This window comes from Hemibagrus wyckioides, linkage group LG18 (assembly GCF_019097595.1).
Source record: "Hemibagrus wyckioides isolate EC202008001 linkage group LG18, SWU_Hwy_1.0, whole genome shotgun sequence".
NCBI classification, from domain to species: Eukaryota; Metazoa; Chordata; class Actinopteri; order Siluriformes; family Bagridae; genus Hemibagrus; species Hemibagrus wyckioides.
The window spans coordinates 7,652,450-7,674,734 of NC_080727.1; the positions used below are offsets into that span (position 1 = coordinate 7,652,450).

The window sequence follows — 22,285 nt, forward strand, 5'->3', positions numbered from 1 at the left end:
TACTCACTCATTCTACTCAGACAAGACACATTAGCCTAATGGTGGCGCTATACCTAATGGTGGTGTTATACCTAATGGTGGTGTTATACCTAATGGTGGCGCTATACCTAATGGAGTTATACCTAATGGTGGTGTTAAACCTAATGGTGGTGTTATACCTAATGGTGGCACTATACCTAATGGTGGTGTTATACCTAATGGAGTTATACCTAATGGTGGTGTTATACCTAATGGAGTTATACCTAATGGTGGTGTTATACCTAATGGTGGTGTTATACCTAATGGAGTTATACCTAATGGTGGTGTTATACCTAATGGAGTTATACCTAATGGTGTTGTTATACCTAATGGTGGTGTTATACCTAATGGTGGTGTTATACCTAATGGTGGCACTATACCTAATGGTGGTGTTATACCTAATGGTGGCACTATACCTAATGGTGGTGTTATACCTAATGGTGGTGTTATACCTAATGGTGGCACTATACCTAATGGTGGTGTTATACCTAATGGTGGTGTTATACCTAATGGTGGCACTATACCTAATGGTGGTGTTATACCTAATGGTGGCACTATACCTCAGCACGGTCCATATTAAAGACCATTAGAGATTTTTTTCCCTACCGATTCCTTCACTCAATTCATCCCCCTTTATTTTTCCTGAGTGTGAAGCATAACTATTTACAGACACACTCCTCAACATTTTACACATTTGTAGGTGCAGTGTGGATAATTGGATAATTATGCTTGGATAATTGGATAATACTTGGATAATTATGCACTCATTTATTCCTGTTTTTTAGTAAGTGAAAACATGCCTTCTGACTTACACCAATCAGGCATAACATTATGACCATCTGCTTAATATTGTGTTTTGCTGCCAAAACAGCCCTGACCTGTCATACAATGTGTATTCTTTGTGTCATACAATGTGTATACCTTTCTATCAGAACCAGCATTAACTTCTTCAGCAATCTGAGCAACAGTAGCACGTCTGTTGGATTGGACCACATGGACCAGCCTTCGCTCCCCACGTGCATCAAAGAGCCTTGGCCGCCCATGACCCTGTCACACATTCACCACTGTTCCTTCCTTGGACCACTTTTGATAGATACTGACCACTGCAGACTGGGAACACCCCACAAGAGCTGCAGTTTTGGAGATGCCCTGATCCAGTCGTCTAGCCATCACAATTTGGCCCTTCGTCACACTCCCTCAAATCCTTACGCTTGCCATTTTTCCTGCTTCTAACGCATCAACTTTGAGGACAAAATGTTCACCTGCTGCCTAATATATCCCACTTCATTCAAAGTATCCAAACTTCATTTATTCACTTCCCCTGCCACTGCTCATAATGTTATGCCTGATCAGTGGATCTTCTTCTTTCAGCTTTTCCCTTCAGGGTTCGCCACAGCGAATCATCTCTCTCCACCTATCCCTATCTTCTGCATCCTCAACACTTATACCCACTAGCTTCATATTCTTTTATTACATCCATATACCTCCTCTTTGGCCTTCCTCTTTTCCTCCTGCCTGGCAGCTCCATGTCCAACATTCTCCTACCAATATACTCACTCTCCCTCCTCTGGACATGTCCAAACCATCTTAAACCTGGCCTCTCTAACTTTATCCCCCAAACGTCCAACATGAGCTGTCCCACTGATGTACTCGTTCCTAATCCTGTCCAACCTCGTCACTCCCAAAGAGAACCTCAACATCTTCAGCTCTGCTACCTCCAGCTCTGACTCCTGTCTCTGTCTCGGTGATACTGTCTCTAAACCATACAGCATGGCCGGTCTCACCACTGTCCTGTCCAGTCCTACACAGTCCTTGATTCTCGCTGAAATTTTTCTATCACACAGAACTCCCGACACCTTTCTCCACCCGTTCCAACCTACCTGCACTCGCTTCTTTACCTCTTTCCCACACTCTCCATTACTCTGGACTGTTGACCCCAAGTACTTAAACTCCTGTACTTTCTTCACCTCTTTACCCTGTTCTTACTGTTCCACTTCCCTCCCTGTCATTCACACACATGTACTCAGTCTTATTACGACTGACTTTCATTCCTCTTCTCTCCATCGCAAACCTCCACTTCTCCAGATTTTCCTCCACCTGCTCCCTGCTCTCACTACAGATCACAATGTCATCTGCAAAAATCATTGTCCAAGGAGACTCCTGTCTGACCTCCTCTATGGTCCATCACCATAGCAAACAGGAAGGGGCTCAGAGCCAATCCCTGATGCAGCCCCACCTCCACTCTGAACTCCTCTGTCTGACCTACAGCACACCTGACCACTGTCCTGCTCCTCTCATACTGTACATGTCCTGCACCACTCTGACATACTTCTCTGCTACTCCTGACTTCCTCATACAGTACCACAGCTCTTCTCTTGGCACCCTGTCATACGCTTTCTCCAAGTCTACAAACACACAGTGCAACTCTCTCTGACCATCCCTATACTTCTCCATCAACATTCTCAGAGCAAAAATTGCATCTGTTGTGCTCTTTCTGGGCATGAAGCCATACTGCTGCTCACAAATTTCCACTACCTTCCTTAACCTAGCTTCCACTACTCTTTGCCATAGCTTCATTGTATGGCTCATCAGCTTTATCCCCCTATAGTTGCTGCAACTCTGCATGTCACCCTTATTCTTAAAGATCGGCACTTCTTTTCCATTCTTCAGGCATCTTCTCATTCTCTAAAACCCTGTTAAACAGACTAGTTAAAAATTCCACTGCCGCCTCTCCTAGACACTTCCAGACCTCCACCGGGATGTCGTCAGGACCAACTGCCTTTCCACTTTTCATCCTCTTCAAAGCCTTCCTGACCTCATCCTTTCTAATCTTATTTACTCTCTGTTCCACAGAGTTCACCCCTTCTACTCTTTTTTCCCTCTCATTTTCCACATTCATCAGCTCTTCAAAGTACTCCTTCCATCTCCTCTGTGCACTCTCCTCACTTGTGAGCACCTTCCCATCTCGATCCCTCTGCCTAGCTAACCTGTACAAGTCCTTCTCTCCTTCTCTAGTGTCTAACCTAGTGTACAACTCATTATACGCCTTCTGCTTGGCCTTAGACACCTCCCTCTTCACTCTGTGCTGTAACTCCTTGTATTCCTGTCTATTCTCTTCACTCCTGTCCATGTCCCACTTCTTCTTGGCTAACCTCTTCCTCTGAATACTATCCTGAACTTCCTCATTCCACCACCAAGTCTCCTTATCTTCTTTCCTCCTTCCAGATGACACACCCAGCACCTTTCTTCCTGTCTCCCTGATCACTTCTGCTGTGGTTTCCCAGTCATCTAGCAGCACTACCCGACCACCCAGAGCCTGCCTCAACTTCTGTCTAAATTCCTCACAACATTCCTCCTTTTTCAGCTTCCACCACTTGGTTTTCTTCTCCATCTCTATCTTTGACCCCTTCTTACAGACCATCAAAGTCATCCTACACACCACCATCCTATGCTGTCTGGCTACACTCTCTCCCACTACCACTTTACAGTCACTAATCTCTTTCAGACTGCCTCTTCTACATAGGATGTAGTCTACCTGTTTGCTCCTACCTCCACTCTTGTAAGTCACTCTATGCTCCTCCCTCTTCTGAAGTGTTAACCACAGCCATGTCCATCCTCCTAGCAAAGTCCACTACCATCTGTCCTTCAAGGTTCCTTTCCTTAACTCCAAACTTGCCCATCACCTCCTCATCACCTGTGTTCCCCTCACCAACATGCCCATTAAAATCTGCTCCTATCACCACTCTCTCACCCGTGGGAATAGTCTCTATCACCTCATCTAATTCACTCCAGAATCTCTCTTTCTCCTCTAACTCACAATCTACCTGTGGGGCATAACCACTAACAACATTCAACATCACCCCTTCAATCTCCAACTTCAGACTCATCACTCTGTCTGACACTCTCATCACCTCCAGAACATTCCTCACAAACTCCTCCTTCAGGACCACACCTACCCCATTTCTCTTACTATCCACACCATAATAAAACAGCTTGAATCCTGCTCCTATACTACGAGCCTTGCTACCCTTCCACCTGGTATCCACCTTCCTTCTCTCCAACATATCAGCCAGCTCTCATTCAGAGTTCCTATTCTCAGTCCTACACTCTTACCTTTCCTCTTCTCTCTCTGTCTACGCACTCTCCTTCCTCCTCTACTTCTTAGACCAACAGTAGCCCATTTTCCACCAGTGCCCTGTAGGTCAACGGCGCTGATGGCGGTCGTTGTTAACCCGGGCCTCGACCGATCCGGTATGAAATTTAGAGTACCGACGATTTGCATGGTTAAATTTGGCAATGTTTTACTTCCTAACGCAACCCTCTGTATTTATCCGGGCTTGGGACCGGCACAGAAGTCACTGGACTGTGACCCCCATGGTGAGATTCTGTGCCTGATCAGTGGATATTAGTATAAAAATGGGGTCTCTGTTGGAGGATAAGCAGTGTTGTGGTACCACCTAATGGAGGTGCAGCTCAATCACAAATAGCTGAGTCTCTACATTCTTAACTGACAGACCTTAAAGCAGTTCTGGACACAAGCTGGGACTGTTCTAATGCATATACTTCTGGCTTATTATAATTATTATATGTAAGTTATAACCAGTGTCCTACTGTCAATTTTGAATTGATTTGCAGACATACATGTTTATCGTGATTTAGAGTGTGTTCTAGATGGTGGATAATGGAAATTAGATTAATCATGTGACCAAATAGTATTAGAATAAATGAAATATTTGTATAGCTTATATGTTGTATCATGGAGACACAGTGGTTTGGTAATAAGCATGTTTGCCTCACATCTCTGGGTTTGGGGATCAATTCTCATCTCCACCTTGTGAGTATGGAGTTTGCATGCTTCCTCCGGGGTACTCCGGTTTCCTCCCCGAGTCCAAAGTCAAGCACTGTGTGCTGTTTGGCATCACTAATTTGTCAGTAGTGTGGTAATTGTGTGCTGTGATGGGTTGGCACCCTAGTACAGAAAATGGATGGATGTTGGATTGTCCTTCATCTCCACGATTAGGACACAATTATCCTATGTGGATTAGAATACACTGAGAGTTTGTGTCCTAAATCAGAGTCACTTAACTCCATGAGAGTTTAAAGCATTGTTTGGCATCACACCTGATCCAGCATATCAAAATCTTGTTTGAATATGTGTCAGATAAAGGGTAATAGTGAAACTATAGAGCGTGGTGATTTTCAGCACTGGTGTTGAGAAACCTTGTCCTAAATCCAGTCAACCCATCACCATGGTTACACTGTAATCCGGTTTGTCATGCCGAAATCACCTGACCCTTCAAGTACCCGGATAAGATAATCCTCTCTCTCTCTCTCTCTCTCTCTCTCTCGACTGTATAGGTGTTGCCAGAGCATTTTGTGTACAAATAGCAACAGAATGAGGGGGACAATATAGCAAGTAAGCATGGACATCTTAACTGAACAGGACTTCCAAAAGGTGAGTCCAAACCTATACATCTTTTCTAGCAATAATGGTATAACTATATATTTCAGAAGATAATTTGCAAATTTCTGTCCAGGAAACACCTCAGACTTCTAACTTATGTTGTTGGACTGTCTGGTTTTACACAGTTACTTGAATTTATCAACCACTTAACCAGCTCTCTCTGAGTAGCAACGCTAAACAACAGCAGAAATGCATTCCTGTTCATTTAATCTGCTGTGTGCCTTTTGTGTAAACTACATGCATGTCTGAAATGTATGGTTTTCACTTAGGGAAAGAAATTAGATTTCTTTGATTTTATGCAACAGGTGTTTACACAAAGTATTCTTCAATCATAAAAGTTAAGGATTGACTAGTGGAATTTTCTCTCACAGAATTTATTTTATCCATTTATTTTATTTTTTAAAAATAATAAAAATAAAAAAAATAATATTTTTTTTATTTTGTTCATCATCATCATATTTCTTATAACCATGATTATTAGGGTCTCATTGCAGTCATGATATTTTCAACCTTTCCAGTGTGAAAGTAGACTTGTAAATATATCAGGCAGAGACATGATAGCATGCTCTCTCTAGAGGACAAAAGAGTGAGAGCTACCACAAATTTTCCCTGGATTTCTACCTCCTCAAAGCAGATACTTTTTTCCTTAAAGAGCAAGATGATATTTGGACATTCATTGACTGCATATGACTGTAGAAGAGGACATTTTGTACTATGTTCCTTATGTTCTATAAAGCTTCTGTGAGACAATGTCCATTGTTAATAGCACTATACAAATAAAACTGAATTGAACTGAATAAAATTTAACCATTTACTCAGATTCAAAGGGCACCAGTTGTCCTTTGTGTATAAAACTTTTAAGTTATACAAATGTATTGATATTTATTCTTAATATTATAATGTGATATTATACTTCATTGAATTTGATCATATTATCTGATATTTATTAAATTGAAAATTCATTAGTTTTAAAAGTTTAGGGTGGGTGTTCTTTTGAATGTTAATATGTATATATATATATATAACCTTAATTTATATGCTTTTGTGTCATACAGCAATGTTTTAATAAACCTGAGCTTATTTAATGTGAAAATATCATGACATCAATATTTTCATTTTGGAGTCAACAATTTTCATTAAACATTTGGAGTGGATCTGATCTTGTGATAGGGTTTTTTCCCCCCAATTGTTCCCCAGCTTTTTTCCCCCAAAAGTGGGGTGGGCCTGGGCTTGTAGGTGGACCGCAGATGGACCAATCCTGTGACTGAGCCTCCCCCTGGACAACAACAGAGTTTTTCACAGTGTTTGTCAACAAAATACAATTTACTGAAGAAGGACACTTCAAAGTTTTTATTCATTTCTAATTAGGTTGCATTTCGTCTTCTGAGCCTGCCTCTCTCTCTCACACACACCTCTCTCTCTCACACTCTCTCTCACACACACACCTCTCTCTCTCACACTCTCTCTCACTCACACTCTCACATACACACCTCTCTCTCTCTCTCTCTCTCTCACACACACCTCTCTCTCTCTCTCACACACACACACCTCTCTCTCTCTCTCTCTCTCACACACACACACACACACACACCTCTCTCTCTCTCTCTCACACACACACACACCTCTCTCTCTCTCTCTCTCTCTCTCTCTCTCTCTCTCTCACAGAAGTAGGAGGTATGGATGTGTTAACACAGCAGGAGGTCCAAAAGGTGAGTTAAAAAAATCATTCTTGACGTCTTCTCTGCCGCATAACGATTTTTGTTTTCGGAAAAACATAAAATAGATATTTTTCGATAGTTTTCTCTTCCCGTCTACTCGGAAACGGTGTTACTGGTAGCTGGAAATGAAGCCTATCGAGACCACCCTCTGGAGAAATTGTAAACTCTTCACTGTTGTTGTGAGGAAAGGCTTTTAAAGCTGGCGTCATGGCACCAGCTTGTGCATGCTAATTTGTTATTATTTTTTAGTTTGATGAGTTGCGTGTTATGACTGTGCTAAGACTCCGTTTTATCACAGCAGCTGAACAGGTTGCAACTTTGTGTTCTTGTGATTTCTTATTTCGGATGTTACGTCCCACGGCACGTATTTCGGCTATTATGATGACTTTGTTTTTACAGCGTAACCGATTGGGAGGAACGTGATGCAGTTGGCCGCTTGCCATATACCTGCCGCTGACGGGAGGAGCCGAGTCGCGCGAACGCCGCCCCGGAAGATTAACCGGAAGAAGAGTCAGGCTATAAAAGCGAGACAATGACACCGCATCGGGCGGTGTTTTTTGTTTCTGTTTATGTGTGCAATCGCGTGGTTAGTTTGTGTATCTAAGTACTTGGTGTATTGAGGTGTATGTACAGCTGTGTGTGTTTGTGTAGTGTTGTGCTGACGGGGCTCGGACAGGTAAGAAAGAGCGCGCTCATACACTGTGCAACACGTAGGACGTCACACTGTATAGACGCCTTAGGAAAGGGGCGGGGCCACCCCCTGTATTTAAGTTTGTAAGGGAAGCGCAGTATAGGTAGGTTTTTGGCTTCACTTTTGTTTGTAGTCCAGGATGTATTAAAAATAAAGCAGCGTTAGGGAAGTATCATTTTGTTTTACTTGGTTTTCTTTTCTTAAGCACTGCCGTTGTCCAGCCCCGTGTTTGGCTTGTTTGTGAAATTTGTAAATACTGTAAATACGTGTTTTCTGTTGTACAGCACAGTAAACTAATTAAGCACTACAGGTTGTGTCGCGAAACCTTGTTTTTTTTCCATTCTGCCAGTTTACACTGTGTGTCATTGTTTAGACCCGGGTTGGACTCTTTCACCCACTATCAGCTTGATAAACCACCAGTTGCTGACCCTGAGTCTCCCCTAGGCCTACCTCGGGGTCGTAACACGGATAAAACCCAAATGTGATAAGAAGTTTCACCTCAGCGATATGAAACCTGTTTTTTTTGGCCAACCGAGACTCTGACAAGGATACAGCAGTTAGAGAAGATGATTGAATGACTGACTGACTGACTGACTGACTGATTGACTGACTGACTGATTGAATGAGTGAGTGACTGACTGACTGACTGACTGTTTGAATGAGTGAGTGACTGACTGACTGACTGTTTGAATGACTGACTGACTGACTGACTGTTTGAATGACTGACTGACTGACTGACTGTTTGAATGACTGACTGACTGACTGACTGTTTGAATGACTGACTGACTGACTGTTTGAATGACTGACTGAGTGACTGACTGACTGACTGACTGGATGACTGACTGAGTGAATGATTGGATGACTGGATGACTGACTGAGTGAATGATTGGATGACTGACTGAGTGAATGATTGGATGACTGGATGACTGACTGAGTGAATGACTGGATGACTGGATGACTGACTGAGTGAATGACTGGATGACTGGATGACTGACTGAGTGAATGACTGGATGACTGGATGACTGACTGAGTGAATGACTGGATGACTGGATGACTGACTGAGTGAATGACTGGATGACTGACTGAGTGAATGACTGGATGACTGACTGAGTGAATGACTGGATGACTGACTGAGTGAATGACTGGATGACTGGATGACTGACTGAGTGAATGATTGGATGACTGGATGACTGACTGAGTGAATGATTGGATGACTGGATGACTGACTGAGTGAATGATTGGATGACTGGATGACTGACTGAGTGAATGATTGGATGACTGACTGAGTGAATGATTGGATGACTGGATGACTGACTGAGTGAATGATTGGATGACTGACTGAGTGAATGATTGGATGACTGACTGAGTGAATGATTGGATGACTGACTGAGTGAATGATTGGATGACTGACTGAGTGAATGATTGGATGACTGACTGAGTGAATGATTGGATGACTGGATGACTGACTGAGTGAATGATTGGATGACTGGATGACTGACTGAGTGAATGATTGGATGACTGGATGACTGACTGAGTGAATGATTGGATGACTGGATGACTGACTGAGTGAATGATTGGATGACTGGATGACTGACTGAGTGAATGATTGGATGACTGGATGACTGACTGAGTGAATGATTGGATGACTGGATGACTGACTGAGTGAATGATTGGATGACTGGATGACTGAGTGACTGAATGGCTGACTGAGTGACTGAGTGACTGAATGACTAAATGAATGACTGACCGACTGACTTAGTGACTGAATGAATGAGAGTTTACTCAGCTTGTTGGTTTCACCTTGTTGTATGTTAAAAAAGCAGCCTGCTGCCTTTGGGTCCTTTGTGGAAGTCTGTGCATACGGGTTTGTTAGTTGTAAATACCGCTTAGTGTGATTAAAAATGTTTTGTTTTTGTTGATAATATTTTCCATCACCAATCGTTGGGGGTGGTCTTGACAAACATGATGGCTCAGTGGTTGACATGTTTGCCTTGATTTCCACTTTTTTCCTGTATAGTCTCCCTGGGTTTCGGGGTGTTCTCCGGGTAATCCGGTTTCCTCCCTAAGAAATGCATGGCTGATTGACATCTCCAAACTGCCCCTTAGTGTGTGAACGGGTGTGTCAGTGTGTGTATGTATGTGTGATTGTGCCCTTAGATTAGCTGCATGCACACGAGTTTCAAAGTTTGTATGTATGAGCGCAAGTCTTGAGAAACACTTCAAATTCCAGTACTTATAAAAAGTGCTTTTATGACAACTTTACCTGTTTATTTAAACAGCTACATGCCTTAATGTGTGTGTTTGCAGACGTATACCATGTGTTTTTGCATTTTCTGGGAAAATGAGCTGCATTCAGGGGCCCAGGGTGCTAGAAATGGTTCTGAAAAAAGTAGCTGAATTCTCTCTCTCTCTCTCTCTCTCTCTCTCTCTCTCTCTCGTGATTTTGTCCTAGAGGTAGGCAGTATGTCAAAAATGAATCAAGATCCTTCGCATTTCCGAAGTATTTTCTTGATGTTTTTAGTTTAATGCTGAGGTTTGCTAACGAAGCTACAGGAAAAGCATTTAAACAACATTTTAAGATAATAAGTAAGAAATAAAATGCATGGGATGTTCTGTAATTTGGTCGTGTGATGTGGTCAGACATAGAATAGAAGGTGGTCACCAACCTGAAGGTAATTATTGTCTTGTAACAGGACATCCTGAAGTGTTTTATACCACAAGCTCAACTTTTTTTCTGTTTTTTTTACTTGTTGTTCATTTATAATTGTTTAATGCTGTGGAACATCTGTGAATGAAAGTAGTTTATGGTATGAACCTTAGTAAAGCAGCGTTAAACAGTTGTATTTCTCACCAAATTCCCTTTTTTTCTTTTAGTTAATAAAATGAAAATGGTTGTCATGTTAGTGAGAAACACAAAACCCTCTCTACTGAGGCCTTTCCAGTGACTGACTGTGTTACTAAGACTCCTTCCAAAAATGCTAAAATAAACTTCTCCTTACGGAAAACTGCTGTATTAACGATTACACGTGGCTCTTATGGCATTTATGTCTAAGGTCTGCTATTCAAGGTTTTTGTGTAAATTATTACTATAGAATTTATAAGGTATTAAGAACAAGCACCTTATATTTTGTAAACCTGTGATTTTGTAAATAAAAGAATAAAGTTGGTTGATATTGCCTGAGAAGTACTGAGAATACTCCTAAAAGCAGGACTGTTTACCTTCATAACATTATCAAATCATTTCATGTCTAAATATGTCCTTTATATCAAATATACATAGATAAATAGAACTGTTTACTAGTATCAGAATTATGAATGACATTATGGTATGTTTTTTAAAAAGCTCAGCTACATTTATATTGCCAGAAGTATTGGGACACCCCTCCAAATCATTCAATTCAGGTGTTGTTTTTCAGGGGTTGGGCTTGGCCCCTTAGTTCCAGTGAAAGGAACTCTTAATGCTTCAGCATACCAAGACATTTTGGACAATTTCATGCTCCCAACTCCATAAAGACATGGATGAGTGAGTTTGGTGTGGAGGAACTTGACTGGCCTGCACCTCAACACGATAGGACACCTTTTGCATGAATTAGAGCGGAGATTGCGAGTTAGACCTTCACATCCAACATCAGTGCTTGACCTCACAAATACGCTTCTAGAGGAATGGTCAGAAATTCCCATAAACACACTCGTAAACATTGTGGAAAGCCTTCCCAGAAGAGTTGAAGCTGTTTTAGGTTCAAAGGGCGGCCCAACTCCGTATTAAATTCATGTGTATGTAAAGGCAGACGTCCCAAAACCTTTGGCAATATAGTGTATGTCCCATTTCCTATGTTAATGTAGACAATATGGCAAAATATCATTACAGTAGTTTTACAATGAGTAGCAGTTGACTCAAATACTACAAACAAACTGTAGCTGTAATTAAAAACAAATGCAGAATATAGTTGGCTTAATTGTGGGGGTTTTCCAGGTTACCTGGTTTGCTTTTCACCTTCTGCTGAAAACATGCTGAAAGCTGAAATTGGAATTCGGCTGGTAGACCTGTTCTGTGCTGTGTACTGTTTTCTCACACTGTGGTCTGATTTGAATGGCAGTACCGGGAGGATGGCTACCTTGTGCTGGAAGGATTCTTCAGCCCAGAGGAGTGTGAAGTGCTGCGTGAACGGATGAGAGAAATAGTGGAGCAGATGGATGTTCCTGCTCATTGCCGCACTCAGTTCTCCACTGATCATGACGAGCAGCTGAAGAGCCAGGTAATGCTACTTTAACATTAATGTTAATTAGTAAATTAGGAGCAATATTATGACTTATTAACAACCCCTCCCCTTTTCCCTATTTTTTTCTCCTGTTTTTGTGTTCTGAAATACTATTTGATCTGGTAAGATGCAGGTAAGTTGTCACATTAATGCGGGGTGACAAGGTAAAGGTTTCTCTGTTTTGCTCGGGGAGCATTTTTCTGGCATGGTTTGTGACAGAGGGAAGATTTGATCACTGCAGATCAGATTTACAGCTCTTCTGACTGATGAACTTTAGCCTATTTTTCTCCTCATGGGAGTGGTTTCATCCAGAATAACACGGCACATGTCCACAGGGCACGAGGGTTCACTGAATGGTTTGATGTCTGTGAAAGTGATGTGAATCAAATGCTGTCACCAGATTTCAACCCAGGTGAACACTTGTGGATTTTGAAGTGACGTGGTAGCTAACGATAAACAAAAGACACTTTCTTTCTTTCTTCTTTGAATCCAGTCAGTCCAATCAGGCTATATATCCAAATTTATTCCTGTTGAACGGTGAAGAATCTCCATCATGTGATTCCTGTAAAACAAGAGTGACTGTTAAGCATATCCTAATGGACTGTCCTGCTCTTAATTCCATACAATGTTTTTTTAGTCATCCAGTATGTCTCAAGGGAAAATCCAAGAATTCTTACTGAATATTAATGTGATGGATCTTTTATAGCTGTTGTTGTTGACACAGTTGAAAAGATTTTATTGTTGTAGTTCTGTAAGACTGTACGGATTATCCTGTTTTACCTACCTAACAGCCAATGATGCTGATATGCCATTTAAAGAAATATAGAAAATGCTCTACACCACTGCCATCAAAAAACGTATCCCTCCAGTTCAGTTACACAGACTTTAATGTACACTATATTGCCAAAAGTTTGGGACGCCCCTCCAAATCATTGATTTCAGGTGTTGTTTTTCAGGAGTTGGGCTCGGCCCCTTAGTTCCATTGCAAGAAACTCCTAATGCTTCATCATACCAAGACATTTTGGACAATTTCATGCTCCTAACTTTGTGGGAACAGTTTGGGGATGATCCCTTCCTGTTCCAACATTACTGCACACTAGTGCACAAAGTAAGGTCCATAAAGACATGGATGAGCGAGTTTGGTGTGGAGGAACTTGACTGACCTGCACAGAGTCCTTAGCTCAACCTGATAGAACACCTTTGGGATGAATTAGAGCGGAGACTGCAAGCCAGGCATTCTTGTCCATCATTAGTGCCTGACCTCACAAATGAGCTTCTAGAGGAATGGTCAAAATTTTCCATAAACACACTCCCTAAACCTTGTGGAAAGCCTTCCCAGAAGAGTTGAAGTGTTTATAGCTGCAAAGGGTGCATACTCCATATTACATTCATGTGCATGTAAAGGCAGACGTCCCAAAACTTTTGGCAATATAGTGTACATCGAGGTGCATTGAAGCTGTTGTAAAACATTGTAGTACCCTTACATCTTACCAATACACTTGTGTTTTGTTGTTTTTCCATTAAGTTGTCACCCATCTCCCTGAGCTACTAGTGAGTATTGCTCTATCATAGTAAATAGTATCTGTATAGTTAGGCTTGCTAGGGCTCTGCCATTGTAGTGGTTGTGCTCCAGACCCTCAATATCCAGCTCAGATCTCTGTTAATGAGCCACTAACTTGTCCCTCTGTTTGTCTTTGTTCAGGGAAATGCAGATTACTTCATCACTAGTGGGGACAAGGTCCGCTTTTTCTTCGAAAAAGGAGTCTTCGACGAAAATGGTTTGTGATCCAGTGAAGCAGTTGGGTTTGTAGTAGATGTGGGTGAAATTATATTACTTTTCATTTAAATATTAGAAAAATATGTATATTATGTATATTTATTTCTAATAAAAAAAATGGGGTTAATTTAATTGTATATTTTTAATATTTATCATTTGTAAAAATAAAAAAGCAAATGACATTTATATATTTATAATAATTAAATATTAAAAATTGTATTGCTGAGTAAGTGAATTCTTTAATTGTTTGTGATGAAAGGAAGACGCAAGGAAAATGCACAGTTTTAGATTAATAATAAGAAAGAGAAGCAATCTTCTAACAAAATACTTTATATGCAGATTACTGAAAAATATCTTTGTGGTTCATTCAATTAATCTCAGAAAGAAATGGGACTTTTCTAAATTTAACGGAAGTACATTTTATTCAAAGAAAACAAATATCCTTCTATGTGTAGTGTCTTTATCCCATCATAATAGCACAGAGTAGTCTTCTATAATTTCCTAATGTGAATGAAGAATACAGAGCAAAGTATCTGAGCCATATCTCAGTCTCTCCATATTCACTAGGGTCTGAAGTCCTCTCTGTGGACTCTCCTGTTCAGCTCAGCTCACAGGTTCTCAGCAAACAGGGTTTAGGTTTCAGGGGAATGGGACGCTTATGTCATACGCTAGACTGTACAGCACTGCATGTTTCTGTGTGAAAGCCGTGACCCTGTTGACACTGGTGACTAAATGTTCCTTTAGTGTTATGTAATGTTGTTATATACTACAAACACGTCTCTGACCTCCCGTGTAGGTGGTTTGAGGGAATGGATACAGTATGGTCCAAATGTCTGAGACCACATTGGGGGAAAAAAAAGTATAAATAAAGATAAAAAGATATATATAAAAAGAAGGTTTCAAAATGTATTTAATTTGTTTAATATGTAAAATTTAAGATTCTACACTAGGTGGAATGGTGGCTTATTGCTTATCATGTTTGCCTCACACCTCCGGAGCTAAAGGTTTGATCCCTGCCCCCAGTTCAAAGACGTGTTGTAGGCTGATTGACATCTCTAAATTGTCCATAGTTTGTGAATAGGTGTGTGAGTGTGTGTGCGCAATCGTGGACTGGCACCATGTCCAGGTTGCCCCCCACCTTGTGGCCTCCCGAGTCTGATATATATGATAGGGTTGAGAAAATTGATGGATTTCTAGGAGCCTATTTAAAATGCAAGCAAACTTGTTGCAGTATATTGACCACATTAACTGCTTTCTGGAAAAGGTCAGATTTTCCTCTTTTATTGAAGCACATGTTCAGACGGCACTTTCATGGATTTGATCTAAAATGGATCATAAGTTTCCGTACAGACTTGTGGAGTACATGCCCAGTCGAATGCACACTGTCATTAAAGCAAAAAAGGGGGATATACTAAATACTGAAAGACTAAAGTCTGAAATTGCTGTAAATATTTTCACTCATGCTGGTGTCAGTACTATAATTTGCAATGAAAAGTGTTGAATTGAATAAGAAAATAATGCAAAACACTTTTTCAAAACACTTTTTCACATTTGTTACTAGAGGACGCTAGCATACACCTGTATACTGCATATGATCCCTTTAGCACTGACCAACTAATCACTCAAGGCTCATGTTATTGTGTTTCAGTGATCCGCATTTATATTAAATGCATAGCACTGCTGATAAGATATTATTGTAATACTGTAAGTATTCATATTGTCCTGTTTTACCTACTTGGATCTTTTCCAGGTCTGTAGCAGGCATAAACTGTTCCTATAAACAAGAAAAGACTTTGATTCTTTGGTACAAGGATACTGAGGTGTATCCTGGTACACTTTTGTGTTTCATCACTATGCCATGCAGTAGACAGCTTCTAACCCTGTGTCTTACTTTGTGGTTTATAGCTACTATAGATATATCTGGGAAAGGGCTATCACACTGGCCAAGTTGAAAAAGATGTGGAGGCCCACAGTGCTTTTAGAGTTTGTCTTGAACCTGTTTTTCTGTCTGTTCACAGCGGAGTTTACTGTCCCAAGGGAACGTTCACTAAACAAAATCGGACATGGTGGGTGGTGTGAGAATGAATTATAATTAAACAACTCAATAATCTGATTTATTGATTAACTTTATTTTTCCTTCATCATGTTTTATCCAGTTGCTTGCCACCTTTAGGTTAAAAAAAATTTGCTTTTAACTTGTTTTTATCTCTCTTTCTTTCTTTCTCTCTCTCTCTCTTTCTCTCATTCTCTGTGCTTTTTTAGCTCTCCATGCCCATGAGCCTGTATTTAAATCTATCACACATTCCCCTAAAGTCCAGGTAAGGACTCCTGTAATTCCTTGTTCCTTTCTATAGCCACGTTATAACGAGCGAGTAAAACATCTGGAGGAGGCATTTCTACTGTAATATAAAGTTCTTCTTAATTCACATCTGTAATTGACTAGTGTCCATTACCTTAGACAGGGTGGTGTGATGTAGCCTGATGTGAGGAGAAGTTACTGTTACAACACTGAAGTTGATTATTTTCCAATAACATTTTGGAAAATAAGGTGTTTTATTCCAGCATTTTGCAAAGGATTACATTTATTTTGCACTTGAAGATCGACATGTTATACTTTTGTATAGTTTTATAGTTATGTTTACTGTTGCAGAATGGACATGAAGCAAAGTTCTTGTATTCACTTATATTAAAACAGCTTTAAAGAGTCCTTTCTTCATCATGCTGAAGAATTTCCTGCGTCAGAAAAACGCACATTTCACCTCGCTTATTTTAAATAGCACTGCCAGTTGGACACTTCCCTCATATCTCCTCCGAGACGTATAAAAATGGTTTCATTTATTTATGCAGAACGTTCTGACGGATCAAAACTGAGTGCTCAACAGTGCTGTGGTATAATACATGTTTTGATATTATGAAATTCTACTGTTCTTTATTGTTTATTCACATGTGCTCTGCTTTTTCCTTTTCTGTGCAGACCTTGGCTGAAAAACTGGGTCTGATAAGTCCTGTTGTTCTGCAGAGCATGTATATTTTTAAGGTACTGATCTTTCTTTGCTTTCAATCTCAAGGGTCATTGTATTTGAGTTTAAAATGAAAACTGTAGTATTTATCTCTAGGTTCTAAAATTGGAATAATAATGTAAAATTTAATAATAACTGTTTACATGAACCATCTGATCTTTATTTTTGTTATTCTTGGGCCTAATTTTAATATTAAACTTTAATATTAAACATATTAAACTTTCATACACATTAAATTATCTAATATTTAATTATTACTTATTTTATCTTTCTATGATGAAAAATGTGTGTTTATTTTGTGTTTTAATTTAATACATATTTACCTAACTGTGATTTAAAGAAAGAAAGTACATTTTGATGGCATATGCTTTTTGATCAATAAAAGAATAGTATAGAGATAGATAGATAGATGGGTAGATAGATAGATGGGTAGATTGTTCAGAATATATGTAATGCATGATTATTTGAATCGGATTGCAGTGTGTAAAGCTGCATAATAATCAGTACTTCTGGATTTTGCAATCGGATTGAATTTATTTGTAATGAAGAAAATGGGTGCATGTAAACATATACACGATCAGCCATAACATTATGACCACCTTCCTAATATTCTGTTAGTCCTCCTTTTCCTGCCAAAACAGCCCTAACCCATCATACACTGTGTATTCTGACACCTTTCTATCAGAACCAGCATTAACTTCAGCAATTTGAGCAACAGTAGCTTGTCTGTTGGATTGGATCACACGGTCCAGCCTTCTCAACCCACATGTATCAGTGAGTCTTGGCCGTCCATGACCCTGTCACCGGTTCACCACTGTTCCTTCCTTGGACCGCTTTTCATAGATACTGACCACTGCAGACTGGGAACACCCCAGAAGAGCTGCAGTTTTGGAGATGCTCTGATCCAGTCATCTAGCCATCACAATTTGGTCCTTCTGAAACTCGCTCAAATCCTTACGCTTGTCCATTTTTCCTGCTTCTAACACATCAACTTTCAGGACAAAATGTTCACTTGCTGCCTAATATATCCCACCCACTAACAGGTGCCATGATGAGATCATCAGTGTTATTCACTTCACCTGTCAGTGCGCATAATGTTATGGCTGATCAGTGTACCTAGTATGTTGATATTGATTGGCAGATCATGCATTATATTTCCGGTTTCTGATTTAAAAAAAATCATTCTGGTTTCTTTATTTTTTCCCAGCAACCAGGAATTGGCGGAGAAGGTATGAGATCCTATGAGATGAAAGATGCTAAAAGCAGTAACATCTCCTTACTGAATATGTATTTCATTAATTATTATTATTTATGTAGTGCTTTCATCTCACTTTGGGTTTAAATTATGGGCTCTGTTTCAAAATCTAAAACTTGTATAAAATTCTAGCTTGTACCTCGAATGCTTGATCAGAGAGAAGCTGTTCTAGCAAGACAAATTCATCATTCATCAGTCATCATTATAATTCTAGCTAATGAAGAGATTGGACCCTTATTCCCTGCAGGCAAACAGAGTTTATACTAATAAAAGTAAAATAAAGTGTAATGATATTCAGTATGTCCACTCTAACAAGATCTGTGATGTAATAAAACCTTTTGACCTGTTAGTGACGCCGCATCAGGACGCAACCTTCCTGTATACGGAGCCTCTGGGCCAAGTGATGGGGGTGTGGATCGCTCTAGAAGATGCAACTCTCGACAATGGCTGCCTCTGGTTCATACCAGGCTCACACAGGAGTTAGTATACGTGCACGCACACACACACACACACTTATTTTGCTTCAGTCCATTCTCAAATACAAGCTTATTTAAGAATATGTGTATGTTAGAGAGGGAAGCCTTGTGTTCTCACATTGTGTGTGTGTTTGTAAAAGATGGAATCAGCAGACGGATGGTTCGAGCCCCAAAAGGCACATTCCCTTTGACGGACTTCATTGGTCGAGAACAAAATTACGATGACAGCCTCTTCATACCAGCACCTGTCAAGAAAGGTTAGAGTCCTGCACCTGTGTAATGAAATGGAATGAAAACTGAATGAGCACAAATGTTTATTTTGCGTACACAAACATGCACAAATGAACGTGACCAGTTTAAAGCCATTTTAACGATGTGTGGGGGAGCTTTACTAAAAAAAAAAGTAGCATTTAATATCTAAAGAAGTGTTTGAGCACAAATGTTTATTTGGCCCCAGCTCACAGGACTTTAGGGAATTATATGACTTAAAGGATACTTTTGATAGATACTGACCACTGCAGACTGGGAACACTGGTTTGGTCAGTGTGACTGTCAATCACATATCCTCCACTGCTCTCCATGGAAGCTACTCTATACCAAAAGAAATGCATGTGTCTGATGCCGTGTCCATCCATCCTTCCATTAATTGAAATTATTTTAATAATTAATGCAGGTGGTATGGTTCTAATTCATGGTGAAGTGGTCCACCGAAGCGCCGCAAATACCTCAGACGCATCGCGTCATGTTTATGCCTTCCACATCATGGATTCCGAGAACACGCGCTGGAGCCCTGAGAACTGGTGAGAAAGTGTTTCAGTGCTGATTAAAATATTTCAGGCAGCTCCATTTTCATACAAGAAAATAATCAATATATATATATATATATATATATATATATATATATATATATATATATATATATATATATATATATATATATATATCCAAAAGTTTTGGAACACCCCTCCAACAAATCATTGAATTCAGGGGTTGGTGCTTGACCCCTTAGTTCCACTGAAAGGAACTCTTAATGCTTCAGCATACCAAGACATTTTGGACACTTTCATGCTCCCAACTTTGTGGGAACAGTTTGGGGATGACCCCTTCCTGTTCCAACATGACTGCACACCAGTGCACAAAGCAAGGTTCATAAAGACACAGATGAGTGAGTTTGGTGTGGAGGAACTTGACTGGCCTGTACAGAGTCCTGACCTCAACCTTTGGGATGAATTAGAGTGGAGACTGCAAGCCAGGCCTTCTTGTCCAACATCAGTGCCTGACCCCACAAATGCGCTTCTAGAGGAATGGTCAACACACTCCTAAACCTTGTGGAATTCCTTCCCAGAAGAGTTGAAGCTGTTATAGCTGCAAAAGGCGGGCCAACTCCATATTATAATTTGATTTTGAGATGTTTGCTTCTATACATGACAGTGAATTTGAAATGAAGCAGTCAAGACATGATTGAAGATTTGGAGCAGTTTTGAAGCAATAGGTTTAAAATAACAGCAGATATACAGATCAATGTTCATATCGATATTCCTTTCCTTTTTTACACACAGGCTACAGCCGACTGAGGAGCTTCCCTTCCCCTCGCTCTACACCTAATACTCCATCCACCTGCTTTATTATATCCACCCACTTAATTACAAGCCTCGTTTCCTGTTTTTATATCAGTATCATCTTATCTGGAAAGACAGTCTAGAGTGATGCGCTTACATCTAGCTATGTGCTACTTTTATTGTTTTATTCTTTTGTTTTTGAGAAAATGAAATCATGTTAAACCAATCACTGATTTTTGAACATCGACTCTTTATGTACAGCATTTAGCAGTTTAGTGTTTTTACAATCTTAGGCTCGACTCCCATATTTGCATGAACAAACCAGAATATATACTTTGTTTGAATTCTTTGATTAATATAATCACTATACATGATGGAGATCAATCAATAAATAAAAATTTTATTTAGACGTTAAACCTGCATTTGGTGCATTTTTTATTTTTATTTTTGTCACAGGGATTTCAGAAACCTTGAATGGACATCTGGGAGAATTTTTTTCTTACTTACAGGACTTAACGGAATTACAGGACTTAAAGGACACTTTTGATAGATACTGACCACTGCAGACCGGGAACACCCCACAAGAGATGCTCTGATCCAGTGGTCTAGCCATCACAATTTGGCCCTTCATTAAACTCGCTCAAATCCTTACGCTTGGCCATTTTTCCTGCTTCGACCACACCGACATTGAGGACAAAATGTTCACTTGCTGCCTAATATATCCCACCCACTAACAGGTGCCATGATGAGATGATCAGCGTTATTCACTTGACCTCTCAGTGCTCATAATGTTATGCCTGATCCGTATACATTTTAATGTTCTTCCGCCCTCTAGTGGCTGACCAGAAGAACTACTATTCCATCCACCTCTACTTTTTGTTTTTATTGTACTCTATGTTGACTTGCTCTCCCTAGAAAAAAGAGAGTAAAAAATCCGTCCTGTTGAGTTTATATTATTTAAAGTTAGTCCTTCATAAATAAAACAAATCGCTGGCCATTTCATTGTTTTAATTATAAAATGTCACATTACAATTTGCCTAATTTAAAGCCTTCCACTGAACAGAATGAGTCGATCAGTAGTGATCGAACTCGAAAAACGCCCCTTATTTTACATTCTCAAGGCTGAAAATCAATAATAACGATAAAAGACCTATAAAATGAAATGCATCATTTATTCAGTAACACACACATGAGCACAAGTTGGAAGGAAGCAACTCTTTATTTGAAAAAGTAAAGCACACACACCGCTGTAACTGACACACTGCATCATTCTATAAATTTACATTCAGAAATAAAAACATCAGTGGAAAATATTGGCTCTCTACCAACTTAGTAAGAAATCTCAGATTAAATGCGAATTGCTTTGCTGTTCTGAGATCAGTGTGGAGTTTGTCCTGGGTTTTATTGAGGTGTTTCCTAAAGGAACCCATTCAGCACTGAAAGACCTCAGACAGTTATGTGATATTAAAAATATCAAACTATTAAAATTCAATCCTGAATAAAATCTCAGACACAGAAAGCTGACTTTTCTGATTTTTTTAAACAACGTTTGGTGTCAATCTTCACATGCTGTCTATTCACAATGCATGTGAAGGTATTTTTTCTCAAACGAATTTTTTTCTTTCTAATATTAACGAATGAATAAAATGCAATGCAATGCAATGTGTGGGCTCATGTGACCCGACCCAAAAAGTGCTTATTTTCCTATAACAGCATGTCTTTAACCCCTCAATTTTCTTATTAAAGAATGAATCATTGTAGTTTTCAAGCATTCCTTGTTACATGTAATGTTGAGGAACATCTGCATTGTAGCAGCAATAAACACTCATTCCTTCACTTTTCTTGTCTTTTTGTTCTCTTGAAGTTAATCAGACACAAAAAAGCCCGCAATCAGAAATATACACCGACCAGACATAACATTATGACCACCTGCCTAATATTGTGTTGGTGTCCCTTTTGCTGCCAAAACAGCCCTGACCCATCATGCACTGTGTATTTTGACACCTTTCTATCAGAACCAGCATTAACTTCTACAGCAATTTGAGCAA

At 39.8% G+C, this 22,285-nt stretch overlaps 1 protein-coding gene across 7 annotated transcripts; it reads left to right on the forward strand.

Moving 5' to 3' along the window:
- The first annotated feature begins 5,360 nt into the window (after positions 1-5,360).
- On the forward strand, positions 5,361-22,071 carry phyhd1 (phytanoyl-CoA dioxygenase domain containing 1). Of its 7 annotated transcripts, none has more exons than XM_058415117.1 (12): positions 5,361-5,473; positions 7,148-7,191; positions 11,989-12,147; positions 13,853-13,928; positions 15,946-15,993; positions 16,190-16,245; positions 16,902-16,964; positions 18,155-18,176; positions 18,553-18,681; positions 18,819-18,935; positions 19,352-19,478; positions 20,694-22,071. In XM_058415117.1, the coding sequence occupies exons 2-12, from the start codon at positions 7,159-7,161 to the stop codon at positions 20,782-20,784; spliced, it is 921 nt and encodes a 306-aa protein (XP_058271100.1). In that variant the 5' UTR covers positions 5,361-5,473; positions 7,148-7,158; the 3' UTR covers positions 20,785-22,071. The 7 variants fall into 7 exon arrangements, with proteins under 7 accessions (XP_058271100.1, XP_058271102.1, XP_058271104.1 ...); XM_058415115.1 differs by lacking the exon at positions 5,361-5,473 and adding an exon at positions 7,600-7,786 and having other exon boundaries at positions 7,151-7,191; XM_058415118.1 differs by lacking the exons at positions 5,361-5,473; positions 20,694-22,071 and adding exons at positions 7,600-7,786; positions 20,238-20,653 and having other exon boundaries at positions 7,163-7,191.
- Positions 22,072-22,285: the final 214 nt, after the last annotated feature.

Excerpts from the sequence above, each read along its gene's own strand:
- phyhd1 (XM_058415115.1), top strand. The coding sequence starts at position 7,733 with ATGACACCGCATCGGGCGGTGTTTTTTGTTTCTGTTTATGTGTGCAAT. Across the intron at positions 7,787-11,988 it reads TTTATGTGTGCAATCGCGTG|TACCGGGAGGATGGCTACCT; the intron begins GTTAGTTTGTGT and ends TTTGAATGGCAG. Across the intron at positions 18,177-18,552 it reads ACCAGGAATTGGCGGAGAAG|TGACGCCGCATCAGGACGCA; the intron begins GTATGAGATCCT and ends TTGACCTGTTAG.